Raw genomic sequence first — 13,107 nt, 5'->3', positions numbered from 1 at the left:
CACATGTGCCAGTGGCCCTGTGTGAACGTTCTGTTTGCTCACACACAATATTGAAAAGGCATGTTTTCAAGGTAGAGTATAATAATGCAGTAACTGTAACCAGATGTGGTGCACCCAGTGCTAGGGCAAGAGGATTGTGACCTCCTGGGCAGCTTGAGTGCTGTAACTAGACCCTATCTGGAAACAAGAACAAGAAATTCAGGCTGGGAATGTGTTTAGTTGATGGCATGCTTGTCCAGCACGAATAAAGCCCAGCACCAAGTATGTTAAGAGTAGTGGCACACATCTGTAGACACTTGAGAAGTGGAGGCACAGGGGTCACGAGTACAAGGCCAACCTACTTTCAACCCTATTTCAAAACAAACAATTGGTATGGCTTTACCTAGGACTTAGGTAACTAGTCACACGGGCCCTACCTTGAGCTTTGCCGAGGGGCTAGCATGACCAGTGTTAACAGTGAGGGGAAAGGATGGCATGTTGTGGCCTTTACCAAGTCTACAGAATCCATTCCACATGCAGGCAGGTGCTGGGGAGCCCCATCCGGACTGTCTAGCAAACATCTTTAATACTTAAGGGCTTTTGTTTATTTCGTTTGGATTTTCAAGACAGGGTTTCTCTGTCCTAGAACTCTGTAAACCAGGCTGGCCTCGAACTCAGGTATTCTTTAATCAGGGATTAAAGGTGTGTGCCACCACTACCTGGCTGAGGGTTTTCTTTTAAGGGTCTCTGTGGCAGCCATAAACTCATCATCTTTGTCTTCTCAGCTGACATCGGTGACCTTCTGGAGGAGTTAGTAGAAGAGATCACAGGGTCCCTTTCAGGCCCAGCCAAAGATTTCTATCAACGGGAATTTGATTTCTTCAACAAGATCACCAATGTCTCCGCTATCATCAAGTAAGTGCTGAGAGACAGCCTTCTGGGACGGTTGTCTTCAGCCCACCTATTCCAGTCTGTGTTAGCTGAGGTTCTCCACTCTGGTGGCTTTCGAGGCATTACCTATTAGCATGAGACAGGCAGACTATCACTGGCATTTGACATTTGCCCAAGGTGACCCAGGGAAAAGAGTACTGGGCACAGTTCTTCCCAGCTTTCTCCACTCCCTAACCTGCCCTCAGTGTGTGCAGGCTGCTCCTGCTGCATTCACTGAGGTCCCTGACCACACACACAAAAGGGTGGGGAAGCAGGTCACTTACCTGAGACAACCAGTTTAAGGGAACAGTGTAGCTGGGCATGGTGGCACACACCCTTAATCCCAGCACCTGGGAGACAGAGGCAGCTGGATCTCTGTGAGTTTGGGGCAGCCTGACCGACATGGTAGTTTTCCAGACAGCCAAAGCAACATAAAAACAGAAAACAAAACACACACACACACACACACACACACACACACACACACACACACACACGAAAGGGAGGTGGAGAACTTCTTCGTGACAGTGTGCTAAGTACATGTGGCAACTGTAGCAGAGAAAGAGAATGGTGTCCCATAAGCCCCTGGAGGGCTGCAGCCCCGTGACCTAAACTCCCTGGAGAGTTGGTTTTTTTGTTGTTGGGGTGGGGGCTGGGGAGTGGTGGTGGTTGAGACAGGGTCTTTCTATATAGTCCTGGCTATCTTGGAACTCACCATGTAGACCAGGCTGGCCTCAAATTCACAGAAATCCTCCTGCCTCTGCTTCCTGGGTGCTGGGACTAAAGGCGTGCGCCACCATGCCTGCCCTCACTGAGGAGTTAAAGGTGAAGAACTGCCCTTAGCATGTGGGCCTTTGGGGAACACTCCCAGATTCAGCTCTGCAGAGAGGTGCATTTCCAGGGCAGTCATGACCTGATAACAAAATTGCAGTAACCCTCAGCCTCACCCTAGCTGAGCCAGGTCGCAGGGGCTTACCAGCAAAGGTCATACAGTAAGATATAGAAATGGCTTTTCAGCCGGGCAGTGGTGGCACACGCCTTTAATCCCAGTATTCAGGAGGCAGAGCCAGGAAGATCTCTTGTGAGTTCGAGGCCAGCCTGGTCTACAGAGAGAGATCCAGGACAGGCACCAAAACTACACACAGAGAAACCCTGTCTCGAAAACAAAAAAAAGGAAGGAAGGAAGGAAGGAAGGAAGGAAGGAAGGAAGGAAGGAAGGAAGGAAAGAAAAGAAAAGAAGAAAGAGAAAGAGAAAAAGAGAAATGGCATTTCAGCGCAGTACATGGTAGGGTGCCCCACAGCCACCTGTTCTCTCAGTGCCTCAGCAGCAGCACACCCTGTAAAACGTGAGGCAGAGGTCAAGCAGCAGCTCCACTTCAGCCCTGCCACCTTCTGGGCCACGTGGCTTCCCCAAGGAATGCAGGGCAGGCATTGCTATGAATGGTTTCCCAATCCTGGTGGAGCCAGATGTGGTGGGCATCAATGAAGAAGACAGCACACCCTGAGCTCTCTGTCCCTGGAAGCTGGTTTCTGCAGACCAGAGCAGACCTTTGTGCTTGTTTGTCTGGAGTGCAGAGGATACCTTTACCCTCCTGGCTCTCTGGTCCCCACATCTGACTGCCTGGGGTCACAGCTATGTGCCGCCATGTCCAGAGTCTTTGTGTCTTGTTTCTCAGGCCCTACCCTAAAGGTGACGAAAGAAAAAAGGCCTGTCTGTCAGCTCTGTCTGAGGTGAAGGTGCAGCCTGGTAAGCTAGCAGGGGGGCCAGTGAGGCAAGAGGGTGTGTCCTCCCTGGGTGGGGCTGGTATGGAAACAGGGCTTGGCTGGCCACATCACACACTTAGGGCCTCCTCATCCGACACTGGAGGGATGAACTTCCTCTTGTCTGCTTAATGGACGCATTTACTGAGTGTCTGAGTGCTGTGAAGAGAGACCATGACCACAGCAACTCTTATAAAGAAAGCATTTAATTGGGGCTGGCTTACAGTTCAGAGGTTCAGTCCATTGTCCTTACAGTGGGAAGCATGGTGGCCTGCAGGCAGACATGGTGCTGGAGAAATAGCAGAGAATTCTATATCTTGATCACAAGCAGCAGAAAGAGACCTGTGAGCCACTAGGCCTGGCTCAAGCTTCTGAGACCTCAAAGCCCACCCCCACAGTGATACACTTCCTCTAACAAGGCCACAAAACCTCCTCCAACAAGGCCACACCTCCTAACAGTGCCACTCCCAATAACCAAACGTTCCAACGTATGAGTCTGTGGGGACCAAACCTATCCACCACACGGAGAAAAGGGAGCACCTGATGGTGCACAGAACATAAAGGAGGAGGAGTGTGTTGAGAGCATTCTGGGAGTCTCTACTGAGACTTGACTAGGCAGCAACCAGGGTAGTTGCCACAAAGCTAAGGTCCAGAACCTTCTGGAAAAGTGTCTCCTGGGAGGAGGAGTTCTTTGACAGCTATCTAGATGGATCATGAAGTGTCTGAGTCGGGAAGGACAGACCTACAATGAGCACAGGACAAGTCAGGGGTCCTCATAAGGCTGCTCTGCATGTGAAGCCTGTGTTGGGGACTGTTTGTGGCTCCCTGTGGTGACATGTAGCTCCCTGTACCTCTCTTTTGTGCCTGCCCAGGCTGCTACCTGCCCAGCAACCCTGAAGCAATTGTGTTAGACATCGACTATAAGTCAGGAACACCGATGCAGAGGTGAGTGCCTGTCCCACACTCTGCGACTCCCTGGGAAGTCTCTGCCAGCTCTGGCTCATGTGCTACATCCTTTTCCAGCGCTGCGAAAGCACCGTATTTGGCCAAGTTTAAGGTGAAGCGATGTGGAGTGAGCGAGCTTGAAAAAGAAGGTCAGTAAGGACTCCTTGTAGTGTGGCGTGTCTCTTCTCACCAGTGCTGCTTTGTTACAAGCGTCCTATAAAAGATGTCGGCCATGCGTCTATCTGCAGGCTCACCCTTCTCTGGAAATGGCAGGTGCTCTGCAATAACACCTGCTTACCCTAGAATCTGCTGCCTGTCACTGGAGCCCAGAATCCCATCCTGAGCCCAGTCACTGGGCCTTTGTAGGGCCCACTAGTTGCTCCAGGCTCGTACAGAAGAACACAATCTTCGTGATACACAGAGAAGTGTGGGCCTCACAGGTCTAGAGGCTGACGTCAGCATGTGAAGGGCATGCTCCAGTGAGGCCCAGCCTTCCAAAGGTGGTTGTAGCGCCACTCCATCTCTGCCTGTCTCGTACGCCACCACCGCCCGGCTCTTTAAAAAAAGGTTGATTTATTATATACACAGAAGAGGGCGCCAGATCTCATTACAGATGGCTGTGAGCCACCATGTGGTTGCTGGGAATTGAACTCAGGACCTCTGGAAGAGCAGCCAGTGCTCTCAACCTCTGAGCCATCTCTCCAGCCCACAAGTCTCTCTTAAAAGGACACTTGTCTCCAGGTGGTGGCCCACGCCCTTAATCCCAGCACCAGGCGGATCTCTGTGAGTTCGAGGCCAGCCTGGTCTACAGAGTGAGTTCCAGGACAGCCACCAAAACTACACAGAGAAACCCTGTCTCGAAAAACTAAAAAAAAGATGGCACTTGTCATCTAGTATGACTCTTTTAACATGATTGCATCTTCAAATACCTTATTCCAGATAAGATCACAGTTGTGATTTGGGTATGAACTCTGGGGACACAGGCCAATGTGACTGTGTCTTCAGTGGCCTGGCTGTTTCAGCCCTGAGTACTCAGCTTGGCCTGCAGGGGACTCTGTTTCAGTTCCTTGTAAACTTTATGTTCTTAGGAAAACTCCTAGCCCTGAGATTGGTGTGACAACCATGTTTCTTGGAACCCCTTAGTGCTTTACAGAAGCCTTCTTAAGATCCTAGTTCTCGGGCCCTAGGCGACCTCCTCATTGCCCTCAGGCTAACAGACAGCACCCCTCCCCCACCACAGGTCTACAGTGCCGCTCAGATGCTGAGGATGAGTGCCCTGGGCAGGAGGCTGATGGCAAGAAGATCTGCTGGCAGGCAGCCATCTTCAAAGTGGGGGATGACTGCCGACAGGTGACAGAGCTGGCCTTATTCAGGCTGTCAGGCCAAGGCACTCTCCCCTGGTGACACCAAAGAGCCCCTCATGCTGTGAAACGTGACCCTTTTCTTCACTCAGGTCCTGTAGCGCAATTAGAGCAAACCCAGAACCCTTCCTCCCAGCCCCAGCCTGCGCCATTAGTGCTCAAGAAGGACTGCCCCACTCACACATCCTCTGGGCAATTCTGTGACAGCCCAACCTGGGTGGGCAGTGAGGCTACAGCCTGCCCCTTCCCTTACTGTGTGAGCCTCAAGGGCTACTAGTTTCTGAGTGGTCCAGGGGCTGAAGGGAGGACCCTGACTGCATCCTGTGCCTTCTCCGGTCCAGGACATGTTAGCCCTGCAGATCATCGACCTCTTCAAGAACATCTTCCAGCTGGTTGGCCTGGACCTCTTTGTTTTTCCCTACCGGGTGGTAGCCACTGCCCCTGGGGTGAGTTCCGGGAGCATGACAGGCAAAGGGATTACCAGCCACATCACAGTTCCCACCTAACTGTCCCTTCCTCCTCCCCTTCCTAGTGTGGGGTGATTGAGTGCATACCAGACTGTACCTCCCGAGACCAGCTGGGCCGCCAAACTGACTTCGGCATGTATGACTACTTCACACGCCAGTATGGGGATGAGTCTACCCTAGCCTTCCAGCAGGTAGCTAGCCCCTGGGCCTCAACTCACTGTCTACCTCTGTCTTCCTCTCTTAGGAGCTCAGTCAGTGCCCATAGCTTCTTAGTGTTAGAGAAGCCTAGAACCACAGGGCACAGAAAGAGCTGCTGCCTGCACTCCACACAACTGCACTCACTGCTGTGAGCTCTGCCTCTAAGGTGGGGCCCAGAGTGAGAGCACAGCCTCTCCACACAGGCACGCTACAACTTTATCCGAAGCATGGCCGCCTACAGCCTCCTGCTCTTCCTGCTGCAGATCAAGGACAGGCACAACGGCAACATCATGCTGGACAAGAAGGGCCACATCATCCACATCGGTCAGCCAGGCAGTGCCATCCACTCTCCCTTTGCCCCTGTAGAGCACAAGTGTGCTCAAAGCCCTGGTTAGACCACTGTGGAGTAGCCAGACCTAGGGAGCTGGGAACTAGAATGGTGGCCCACACTGTTGGTAGACGGGGAAGCTGGGGGTGCCTCTGCTTCCTCCCCCACTTCCTGCTCTGCCAGAAATAACCACCCTGACCTCACTCCTGCCCCAGTCCCAGGCAGCCTTTTGGGGTTTTGCAGACTTTGGCTTCATGTTTGAAAGCTCTCCAGGCGGTAACCTTGGCTGGGAACCAGACATCAAGCTGACAGATGAGATGGTGATGATTATGGGAGGCAAGATGGAAGCCACACCCTTCAAATGGTTCATGGAGATGTGTGTCCGAGGTTATCTGGCTGTGCGGTGAGCCCGTGGGCAATGTGGAAGGGATATCAAGGCGGGAAAGAATATCCATGCCCCCTGGAGGAATGATAATCAGGTGGCTGACAGACACCTGGAACTCCAGCTCCAAGATCCACTGCCCACTCTGGCCTCTTGAGGTACCTGCACACATACATGCATACACTCAAACACGGACACACATAAATTGTCTGTTTGGAGACATGTTCTCACTATGTAGCTCTGGCTGCAGAGATGGCTTAGCCATCTCTTTAATAAGGCAAGATTCACAACCCAAAGCTTTTTTGTTTGTCAAGGCAGGGTTTCTCTGTGTAACAGCATTGGTTGTCCTGGAACTCACTTTTAGACCAGGCCAACATCAAACTCACAGAAATCCACCTGCCTTTGCCTCCTGAGTGCTGGGACTAAAGGTGTGTGCCACCACCACCTGGTGATAAATCTTTAAAGGTGCCTTCTAGTCACCTACATTTGTGAGCAACTTCCAACTCTGAACTGCCAGCTATATTCTGTAGTCTCCATAGCTGACATCATCTACCAGAACCCTTCAGCCTTGGGCTCCCCCCTCTGGACTTCCTAGCCTTTCACTGTAGCCCCAGCACCTCCAAAGCTACATGATAGAGGTTGACATCAACCAGATGTCACATGGAGGATTACTTTGCCACATCCCTCATGCTACTGTGGTTAACACCAAACAGAGCATCCTTGAAACCACAGCTGGAAGCCTGGCGTGCTGGAGACAGGGAAGGGCTGCATGAGCATGGCTGAGGTGGGGGCGGGCAGACTGTGTGGGAAATTGGCAGACAAGACCAAGCCGGGCCTGCTCAAGCTGGCTTTGTCCCAACCCTTGCTGCCTCCACAGGCCTTACATGGATGCAGTTGTCTCTCTGGTCACACTCATGTTGGACACAGGCTTGCCCTGCTTCCGAGGCCAGACAATCAAGCTTTTGAAGTAGGTGCCATTTGGGGAAGGGCTGTCCATCTGCTTGGGCTCCACCTAGAAACCTTTTATGTACCCTTAGAACCTCAAAACAGACAGGGTTCCTGGAATAGCAAGATGGCCTTGAGCTCCCCAAATGCCCTTTCGTCTCTCCCAGACACAGGTTCAGCCCTAATATGACAGAGCGAGAAGCGGCGAACTTTATCATGAAGGTCATCCAGAGCTGTTTCCTCAGCAACAGGCAAGTTACCCGCCGTTCCTGAGCCTTCCCAAGGGCTAGCATGTGGGACAGGCTCCCAGGAGGTGGTCTTCACGCCCTCACTTGGCCTTTCAGGAGCCGGACCTATGACATGATCCAGTACTACCAGAACGACATCCCCTACTGACGGGGCAGGCAGCTCTGACACCCCACTGCCTGCCCCAGTGCAGCTCCTACTGTCAGCACAGCCTGGCATGGGGCTGGGCAGCCACCTGCAACTCGGGTTCTCGAGACTGACAAGCGTGTAGTGGTGCTGTATGCACAGGTGTGAGTCTTCATTTGCACTGGACACATTCCCTCCTTGTTCACCTGTCTTGCTACATAGGTACATGAAGTATTTTCTTGTGTAAACTTGGAAAAAATAAAAATCGCAAAATATGCTGCATCTGCTTTGTTAGCTAGCCTCAAGTCTGTCTGTCCTGTGGTTGAAGCTGCTCTTGAGTACCTGGTCCTTCAAGTCGCACCTAACTTAAGGAGTCTGGTTGGTGCTGGGGATCAAACCCAGGGCCTTGCATAGGCAAACACCCCACCTAGTTGTGTGGCCCCAGGCTGTGACCACCAGGATTAATGCCTCAGGCATCTCCAAGGGGAGACTTAACCAGGCCGGCCTGTGTCCCCACACCTCTGTAGTTCGGTGGTTAAAGTGCTTGTCTGACATGCACAAGGCCCATCTCCATCACCCCAACGAAAGTGTAGGTCAGTATGCGGGAATGGACTCTGTAGGGCGAGAATGAAACTCAGAGATAAAAGTGAGCCTAAAAGTAGTAGCCCAGGGCTGGAGAGATGGCTCAGCGGTTAAGAGCACTGGCTGCTCTTCCAGAGGACCCAGGTTCAATTCCCAGCAACCACATGGTGGCTCACAACCATCTGTAAATACAAGATCTAACACCCTCACACAGACACACATGCAGGCAGAACACCAATGCACAAAGTAAAATAAAAAACATTTAAAGGGAAAAAGAGCAGCAAAATGCCCTTAACCATTAACTATCTCTCCAGCCACTCCACCACCACCACCCCCCAACCCTGCTTCGTTTCCTGAGACAGTCCCCCACTTTCCAAAGCTCACTACATGCCCATCTCTACCTCCTCAGCACTGGGGGCACTGACACCACCACATCCAGCTTTTTTACATGGGTTCAAGACATCCATCGCCCCAGCCGAGGACCTGAAGACTCCAATGGATAGAACTAATAGGCTGCTGGATGCGATTAACCTTAACTGCAGCAGGTGCTTTTTCTGTGTTCATCTTTACAGACCATTTTGTCAGGCCACTAAACGAGTCGCCAAAAAATTTATCAGAAAAGCTGTTTATTTAAATGCCATGGTGATATCTCAGCATTCATAAATGCATAGTCCAATCCCCAGGACAGAATAAACTACACCTGGTGGATGGCTCATGCCTGCAATCCGAACACGGGGTGGAGGCAGGAAGTTCAAGATCACTCAGCTTACATTGTGAGTTCAAAGCTGGGACAGCCTACTATGAGACCCCACCTCCAAATAAGTAGTTTGAAGCTTATATGCGTAGGATCAAAATTCAACCCAGATTCATTTCCACTAAGTAGGACATTCCTCGTATACTACTAGTACTATCAGTGAGCTTAGATGCTGTGAGGAAGTTTGGGTTTGGCGAACTCAAACCTGCCCAGGGGAACCCCAATGTTGCAAGGGATTTGGGATAACTGCACATCCCGGGAAAATAATCCACACACCATGGAGGGGACCTAACAGGCCACCATCCATACTGCCCAAAGTTCAGGCTCACAGTAGCAAACGACTCCCTAAGGGGTCAGGCTGGCGCTCAGCAGCGAGGGTTGTGAGAAAGGACAGCCTGGGCACCCCAGCAGCCCACTGCGGACAGGTGACAAGGGGTCCATAGGAACACACGAGCTCTACCCACCCCCCTTTCACACAGGCAGGCACCCCAGAAACCACAAAGGAGACAGAGGTGTAGGCGGCCGAAGCCGGCAAGATGTTCGCTCTAGGCAGGCAGCAGTCCGCGCGGGCGCAATTCAAGCAAAGGCGACAGCGTGTAGCGCAGCCGCCGGAAGACCGCGTCCGAGCCAAGACTACTCGAGAGCCCCGGGCCAACGGTGTCGGGCTTTGCCAGCGCCACGTAGAGCAGCGGCAGCGCCAGGAAGCCCAGCGGGAGCAGCAACAGCGTCTGCAGTGCGCTGAGCGCCCATAGCCTGAGGAACCACCAACGAACGCGTGGGTGGTGGCTCCGAGACCCCGAACCCGAACGGCAGGACCCCCGCTAGCCACTCACCTGATGCTCCCTGCGCCCGCACCGCCGAACAGCCGCTTTTCCTGCAGAAAAAGGGCCGCATCCAGCTCTGCGCCAGGCAGCGGCCAGGATCTAGCCAAGTCTAGTCTCTCCCCAAGAGAGCGGGTCACCCGTAGCGGGTGGGTCCCAGCTCCAGCCCGCACCCTGGCCCGCGCTCACACAGTCAGCCCTGGCCACCTCCTCCATGAGTGAGCCCGCGCAGTCCTGCACCCGACGAGGCTGCAAGTTCCACCTGCAGGACAGGCACGGAGATGGGCCACTTGGCCCGGCTCAGCGCAGCCCTGCCGTCCTCCCTAATCTCAGCCCTTACGGTTCCGAGCCACCTCGCGTAGCATCCAGCGCAGCCGCTGCCTCCATCACCTTTCCCTGCAGCTCCTGGAGGGTGGCAACAGGGACTCAGGGCGGAGGATATATGGTTGGCCGCGGATCAGCGGATGAGGCCTCGGGGCATTTGGAAGTGACCAGCTCTCAGAACCGCGGGGCCGCACCTGCAGGACTCCACTCTGCTCCTGGAAGCTGGCCCAGGCTTCTTCCGTACGCTGCGCGCTCTAGGGGGGGGGGGGGCGGGGCTTGGATAAGCATCACCAGGACGAGCTCTCCCCCACGAGCCCTCCCCTCAGAGGCCAGCGCCGTTCGCACCTGTCGCAGGCCCTCTGCCTGCATTGTGAATTTGGCCTCTGCCAGCTCCAGGTGTTTCTTCCGGAGGATCCAAGTGAAGTCAAGAACCTGCAAGCCTCGCACACCGCTGTGCCCCGAGGCTTGGTCCCTAGCCTTCCGGGTCCGATGCTCCACCCACGCAAGCGCGAGGCCCCGCCCACAGACCGATCCCACCCCTAGCCCGGTCCAAGTACCTGCAGTGCCATAAGCTGAGTCCCCAGTTGCTGATCTGCTCGCTGTTGACTCAGCTGTTCTCCTCCATAGTAGAAAAGCTGGGAACGGAGCTTGTGAGTGCCTGGCTTATGGGACTTGGGGGCGAGGACGTGACCTGAGACCCTCTGTACGTACCTGGCTGGACAGCTCCTCCCACTGTTCCTGCAGTTTCCGATTGTGTTGCTCCTGCGGACAGGGTCCAGACTGTCTATGCCTCCCAGCCCGCCACACCACCCCGGGCCCCGCCTCTTGCTCTTGCCCGCACCAGGTCCAGCCGGTGCTGCTCCGCCGCCTCCAGCAGCCCTCGAGCACGCTCCGCGCGCTCCCGCGCCGCCTCGCGCGCCTCCCCTCGTATAGCCCGCGACGCTTGGCTTCGTCTCCGCTGCAGGCTGCGCGGCGGGGCAAATTGGCCAGTGATGAAACTAGGGCGCAGGATCCTCTGGGAAGGCCCGCCGCCAGCCTGAGAGTTCCAGGCTGAGCTCCCACCGCCCGGAGCCGAGACTGCCAACAAGCCTGCCCTGGGGCCTCGGTGCCCTCGCACCTGCGCTCACGCTCGCGCAGCTCGTCCAGGCGCCCGATGAGGCTCTCGCTCTCGGCTTCCAGCCCACGCACCAGCTCCTCCAGCTCCTGCTTCCGCAGACGGCCATCGCGGTTGTCCTTCTGCAGCTGCAGCAGCTGCTCCTGCGACTCAGCCATAGCTCCAGCACTCTGCCGGACCTCCGCCGCCTGGGAGATCCGGTGGCCCGCGTCACAATGGGCAGCAGGGGGCGCCAGAGCCCGACCCGAGAGGGGTCACGCCCAATCTATTCAGGAATATAAATTTTATCAAAGCGGGACTTAGTGGCCCACGTCTATAATCCTATCACCTGGAGTGTGGGAGACATGGAGATCAGAAGTTCAAGGTCATCCTTTGCTACATATCGAATTTGAGGCTAGCAAGGCTACATGTGGACCTGTCTCAAAATACACACAAAAATAACAAATCACGATCGGATCGATAAAAGTTAATAAAATCCTAAGGAAAGACCAGATTTAACAGTTCACGCCTATAATCCCAGATTTTTTTTTTAAGCTGAGGATCGAACCCAGGGCCTTGTGCTTGCTAGGCAAGCGCTCTACCACTGAGCTAAATCCCCAACCCCTGAGACAAGAGGGATCGATCACCTGGATTTGAAGGTCAGCATAGCTACATAGCAGAAGACCTTGACTGAAAAAAAAATGAAACTGAACTACCACAGCAACTGTAACTACGGGATAAATCAGGTGTACCTCCCCTTAGATTCTGAGTGACCACGCAAGAGAATACTAGACTTTTGAGAAAAACGTTTAAAATTAAGTTCCTTTAATTTTCTCTCCTGTGTTGGAACAATGATGACTTTGATGTGGTCTCAGTGACTGGACTTTGGCTAGCATGGCACCTTGCCAAGTGAGGGGTGACAGGACAGTGAAGGGGTGGGGCTGGGGGGCATTCTCCTTTCTCCATGTTTTTAGTCTAGAAAACCCTTATTGATCGGGCTTGTTGAGCGGTCTGGGTAGGAAGAGGATGATCAAGTTTTGTGATCTGGGGGCTTCTGTTAGCACAGGGTCTCACACTGTAGCCAGCCTAGTCTTGAACTCAATCCTACCCCCTGCCTCCATCTCCCTGGTACTGGTTTACACTCGGCTCAATAAATTTTTCCTACACGTTGTTTTTACTTATGTTTATGTTTGTGTGTTGTTAGGTACCACGTGTGCAGGTGCCTCAGAAGGACCTCTGATCCTTTGGAGTTTGAGGTAGTTGTGAGCCACCAATATGAGCCCAGCTGGGTGCTGGGAACTAACTTCAGGGCCTCTGGAAGAGCAGCAAACATGTGGCTTTTCACATTCTACGGTGATCTAGTTCTCTACAGAGATTTTAAGAAGCTATTTTTTGTTGTTGTTTTGTTTTGTTTTTGTTTTTGGAGACAGGGTTTCTCTGTCGCTTTGGAGCCTGTCCTGGACTAGCTCTGTAGATCAGGCTGGCCTCGAACTCACAGAGACCCACCTGCCTCTGCCTCCCGAGTGCTGGGATTACAGGAGTGTGCCACCACTGCCTGGCAAAGCTAATTTCTTTAATAATTTGGAGGTTAGCCATTCCTGAGGCTATAAGTAATAGCTAATGAAGCATCAGCCTCATTAGGGAGGCTGGGGGGTCACTGCAAACTGGACTTCAACTACAAACGTTCAAAACCTAACAATGAATAGATCTCTTTCTTTCTTTCAAGTGGGCTGGGGATACTGCTTGGTTGGTAGAATCTTTGCATACACAAGGTGTTAGGTTCAATCCCCAGTATCACACACACACACACACACACACACACACACACACACACACATCAATTATTTATTTAAAAGAAGGGCAAT

General features: G+C 53.2%; 2 protein-coding genes across 11 annotated transcripts in view; one reads left to right on the top strand and one right to left on the bottom strand.

The window, feature by feature from the left end:
* Pi4ka (phosphatidylinositol 4-kinase alpha) overlaps positions 1 to 7,950 on the top strand; it is a 144,111-nt gene extending 136,161 nt beyond the window's left edge. For both annotated transcript variants that reach the window (XM_036195051.1, XM_036195050.1), the window contains 12 exons: positions 765 to 894; positions 2,586 to 2,656; positions 3,543 to 3,615; positions 3,694 to 3,764; positions 4,856 to 4,965; positions 5,318 to 5,422; positions 5,509 to 5,634; positions 5,845 to 5,965; positions 6,213 to 6,372; positions 7,229 to 7,318; positions 7,464 to 7,547; positions 7,641 to 7,950. In XM_036195051.1, the coding sequence (XP_036050944.1) occupies positions 765 to 894; positions 2,586 to 2,656; positions 3,543 to 3,615; positions 3,694 to 3,764; positions 4,856 to 4,965; positions 5,318 to 5,422; positions 5,509 to 5,634; positions 5,845 to 5,965; positions 6,213 to 6,372; positions 7,229 to 7,318; positions 7,464 to 7,547; positions 7,641 to 7,692 (1,193 nt within the window). In that variant the 3' untranslated portion in view covers positions 7,693 to 7,950. The remainder of the gene's footprint in view (positions 1 to 764; positions 895 to 2,585; positions 2,657 to 3,542; positions 3,616 to 3,693; positions 3,765 to 4,855; positions 4,966 to 5,317; positions 5,423 to 5,508; positions 5,635 to 5,844; positions 5,966 to 6,212; positions 6,373 to 7,228; positions 7,319 to 7,463; positions 7,548 to 7,640) is intronic.
* The window catches only part of Tmem191c (transmembrane protein 191C), a 36,363-nt gene continuing 26,352 nt past the window's right edge, over positions 3,097 to 13,107 (bottom strand). Inside the window, exons 3-12 of one of the 9 annotated variants that reach the window (XM_036195060.1) lie at positions 11,267 to 11,528; positions 10,991 to 11,114; positions 10,861 to 10,911; positions 10,707 to 10,784; positions 10,495 to 10,551; positions 10,344 to 10,403; positions 10,166 to 10,230; positions 10,015 to 10,087; positions 9,838 to 9,878; positions 9,444 to 9,757 (exon numbers count right to left, since the gene is read on the bottom strand). In XM_036195060.1, the coding sequence (XP_036050953.1) occupies positions 9,550 to 9,757; positions 9,838 to 9,878; positions 10,015 to 10,087; positions 10,166 to 10,230; positions 10,344 to 10,403; positions 10,495 to 10,551; positions 10,707 to 10,784; positions 10,861 to 10,911; positions 10,991 to 11,114; positions 11,267 to 11,421 (912 nt within the window). In that variant the 5' untranslated portion in view covers positions 11,422 to 11,528 and the 3' untranslated portion in view covers positions 9,444 to 9,549. Of the gene's footprint in view, positions 4,171 to 9,443; positions 9,758 to 9,837; positions 9,879 to 10,014; positions 10,088 to 10,165; positions 10,404 to 10,494; positions 10,552 to 10,706; positions 10,912 to 10,990; positions 11,529 to 13,107 lie in introns of those variants that run through there. The other 8 variants (XM_036195058.1, XM_036195063.1, XM_036195055.1 and 5 more) reach the window with 8 other exon arrangements.

The sequence above is a fragment of the Onychomys torridus genome, chromosome 8 (genome assembly GCF_903995425.1).
Source record: "Onychomys torridus chromosome 8, mOncTor1.1, whole genome shotgun sequence".
Taxonomy (NCBI): Eukaryota; Metazoa; Chordata; class Mammalia; order Rodentia; family Cricetidae; genus Onychomys; species Onychomys torridus.
Note: the sequence above shows the minus strand (reverse complement) of the source record. Positions and strands in the feature narration are given on the sequence as shown.